This window comes from Mandrillus leucophaeus, unplaced genomic scaffold (genome assembly GCF_000951045.1).
Source record: "Mandrillus leucophaeus isolate KB7577 unplaced genomic scaffold, Mleu.le_1.0 Scaffold847, whole genome shotgun sequence".
Classification (NCBI taxonomy): Eukaryota; Metazoa; Chordata; class Mammalia; order Primates; family Cercopithecidae; genus Mandrillus; species Mandrillus leucophaeus.
The window spans coordinates 336,896-340,328 of NW_012109219.1; the positions used below are offsets into that span (position 1 = coordinate 336,896).

At 32.1% G+C, this 3,433-nt stretch overlaps 1 protein-coding gene across 1 annotated transcript in view; it reads left to right on the forward strand.

Moving 5' to 3' along the window:
• The window catches only part of AGTPBP1 (ATP/GTP binding protein 1), a 217,377-nt gene that overhangs the window by 87,657 nt on the left and 126,287 nt on the right, over positions 1 to 3,433 (forward strand). Inside the window, 1 exon segment of the mRNA XM_011968515.1 lies at positions 2,394 to 2,431. Within this exon segment, the coding sequence (XP_011823905.1) occupies positions 2,394 to 2,431 (38 nt within the window).

Sequence of the window (3,433 nt, forward strand, 5' to 3'; positions counted from 1 at the left end):
CCCAATGAATTACGAGGATTTCCAGTGCGATTGGTGGGAACAGGCACAGTTCTCAGCCCTGTGTGAATACTGAATGTGGTTCTCCAGTCCTTTTGGATGGCTTTTCCCCATCCTTAGTAGTTACTTCACACACATGTGCTGATCACTACTTTGCTGAATATTCCAACACAACTCGCTGAAAATCCCTGAGCATTCTTTTTGTACAGCTCTCATTTTCTGGTATTCTGCCCTGTGAACTCTAATTGACTTGACCTCCCTGGACCCTCTGTGTCCTCAGTCAGGGAGTTCATCTCCTCAACTTTTGGGATCTGCCAGACTCTACCTAGGTTCCATCTCCCTGTGCTGTGGGTTGGTCTCTTTCTCAAGGTGTAGTAAGCTGGGGCAGTTGTAGGGCCCATCTCATTTTTGCCATTTCTGTGGATCTCTCTCTTTCATTGCTTGATATCCAGTATCTTAAACAGCCATTCCATTTTGTCCATAAAAAAAATTTACATCAAATGAGAGGGTACATCCGGTTTCTGTTACTCCATCTTGTCTGGAAGTGAAAGTTCAGATAGCCTTCTCAAAGGGAGACTGACATTTCTGATTTCATAATTTCCTTTCTTAACAAGAGAACTACATTCTTCATTTTCTGTTGCATTGAGATTTTATGTGGCCCTAGGCCTGTTATATTTCAGTTCTGTGGAACAAAATTGTTTTAAGAAGGAAACTAGAAAACATATATAAAGCACCTGTAACAGTGTCTGGCATTTGTCAGGTCTTGCTGAAGTAGTTTTCCTTTCCATTTTAGTTTTTATAAATCGCAGTCTCATATGGAACATTCATTTAGTTTTGTGTTTAATTTTGAACAATTTAAAAGCCATCCTTGTTCTCATAGTTTTATATTCTCCTGTACATTTTATTGCATAAGTGTAAAAGTATGGAAAGTTTCTTACTGATAATTCAATGCAATGAAAATGTAATACAAAATTTTATAATGTTTACTTTTAACTCACCAACACTTCACATTGTTTTGAGGAAGTTACAGGTATGAATTTATTTATTATTTTACAAACATTATTATAAAGATTTACATGGTTGCTTTTTTTTTGTCAGTAAATGAAAGTGTAGCCATTAAGAACTTCCTCTTACTGGGCATTTGTTAACCACTTACCGTGTGCCTAGTCCTGGATTATTGTTTCAAATTTTGCTATGAACTTTACCTACCCATCTTAAGTCTTGTAATCTGTTATGCTCTTTACCTTTACTTACACCTAGTCATGCTACTTCCCTTTTACTGCTGATGTATGCAACTTTTACTTTATTACTTCCTTTTTGTTTTTAATTTCTTGAGCAGTTTTTTCATAGGTGTGCTCTTTTATTACATTATGTAGATTGTAAAATTATCTGTGGAAGAGATAAGTTTGTTTTCTAATTTTATAACCCTGAAGAACTTGCTACTGTGGTTATCAAGTAGGCATTCAACAAATGCTTAATGGTGAGTGAAATGATTGTTTCATAATATACACAATTTTAATGCAAATTAATTGTAATTGTTGCTGTATTACCAAGAGGTACCATAATATGTGCCTTACATTTTAAAAATTATTGAAATTAAGTGCCATTTCTTCAGTAACTGATTAAAAATAAGCGATTTGAATTACAGGTTTTCCATGGTGATATTATGTGTATTTTTACAGCTGATTAATGGCAGTTGATTTCACTGTGTGTGACTATTTATGTTCAAATACAATTTAAATACTTTCGATTTTGGGGGTGATTGCTTTGTCCTGTAAGGGACAGTAAGAGTTTTTGAGATATTACTTAGGCTTCTTATTCATCTTGGTGCGTCATAGCTGAAAAATGGTAAGGGCTCATACTTCTCCCCAACCTTCAAGTTCCAAAATATTTTTCCTTTGTTATGGCCTTAAATAGGAGGATATATACCTCGATAGAACGGAAATAACTTTCAAGTCAGAAAGTTACAATATCTATAGAATTTTGCTGTTATAAACTCGTGTTAAGATTTGTTTTTAATTCCTTTGCAAGTCACGGCGTATGATTTTTAATAGCGTGGTTCCTTTGTTAACTCTCAGGTCAGATACAAAGGCTGATGAATAATTCCGTTCATCTAACTTCTGGCAAAAACTTAGACATTGTTAATTTCCTTCTTTTTCTTTCTCAAAACATTTTTTTGTTCCCATCTATTGATATTTCAATCTTTTTCATGTCCAATTTTAAGCTGAAGAGAGAGATGCATACAGAGAAATACCATGTATAATTAACTTAAAAAAGAATAAACTTTGGAATAGATAATAGAATAATGACTTATTGAAAAAGATTGTATGAATTTACTATTGTAGATTAATTTTACTAGTTTTGTTGTTGTTTGTGTTTTCTTGTTGTGTTGACAGGGTTGCTTTAGACACTCTTGCTGCATTGCTAAAATCAAGTAAGTTTTTAAATACTAGAAATACTAGATACTATTTTTCTGAGAATTCTATTTACTATGTTAAAGAAACTGGAAATGTAGATTTAGACTATAGTAATAAAACTGGTTTATAATATTCTAATGTCAAAATTGATTTTTCCTTTTAGCGTAGTTGCTATGCATCATAACTAATACCATATTATGTTTTTGTGCTATAATTTATTTAGTACATTTGTATAATTTAGTCAAGCACATTGATTTCTTATTTCTAAGTAATTTAGATAACATTACGATCCATTAGTAGAGGAAAATATATAAGTATCATGTTTTGAAAGTAAAGCTAACATGGTATTGAACTTTTACTATAAGAAATATCTTTAACAACTACTATCTCTGATTTTGTGAGTAACGTAGAACCCTACAAATTTTATTTCTACCATAAATGTAAGTTTACATAACATTTAGAAAATGTGACAATATACATTTACAGCCTAATTCATTTACAAAAGAAAGCACTGTTTTCCTTATCAGAATTGAAGCATTGGAGTAGATATGTCTTATGCTTCTGGAGAGTAATCGTCTGTACTTATATATATTGTTTCTCTCCAAGATACTGAGTATCTTTATTTTAAATATTTTTTTATTGGGCTTCAGGGGTCTATTGGTTGATTAAATAAACATTTTGTTTAATCACAGTAACATTTGGTCTTAACGATCTGTGTTGGTGGCTGGGTGACTTTTGTATGTCCCCACCACATTCCACCCTCCACAAGGGAAACATAATTAATAGGTAGCTCATCAAGAACTGTCTGTCAGGGGTGAGACCAACTTGCCCTTACATTTGAATTACCAGAATTCTTTTTTTTTTTTTAATAATAGCAAATAATGAAATGATCAAAAATCTAATATTTGGTAATGATTTATTAAATTTTAAAAATCACCTTAGGTATTAGTAGTAAATAATATAATTCTCATTTAACGACTTTATTTTTCAAATGAAGTATATGACACTCAATTAGATTA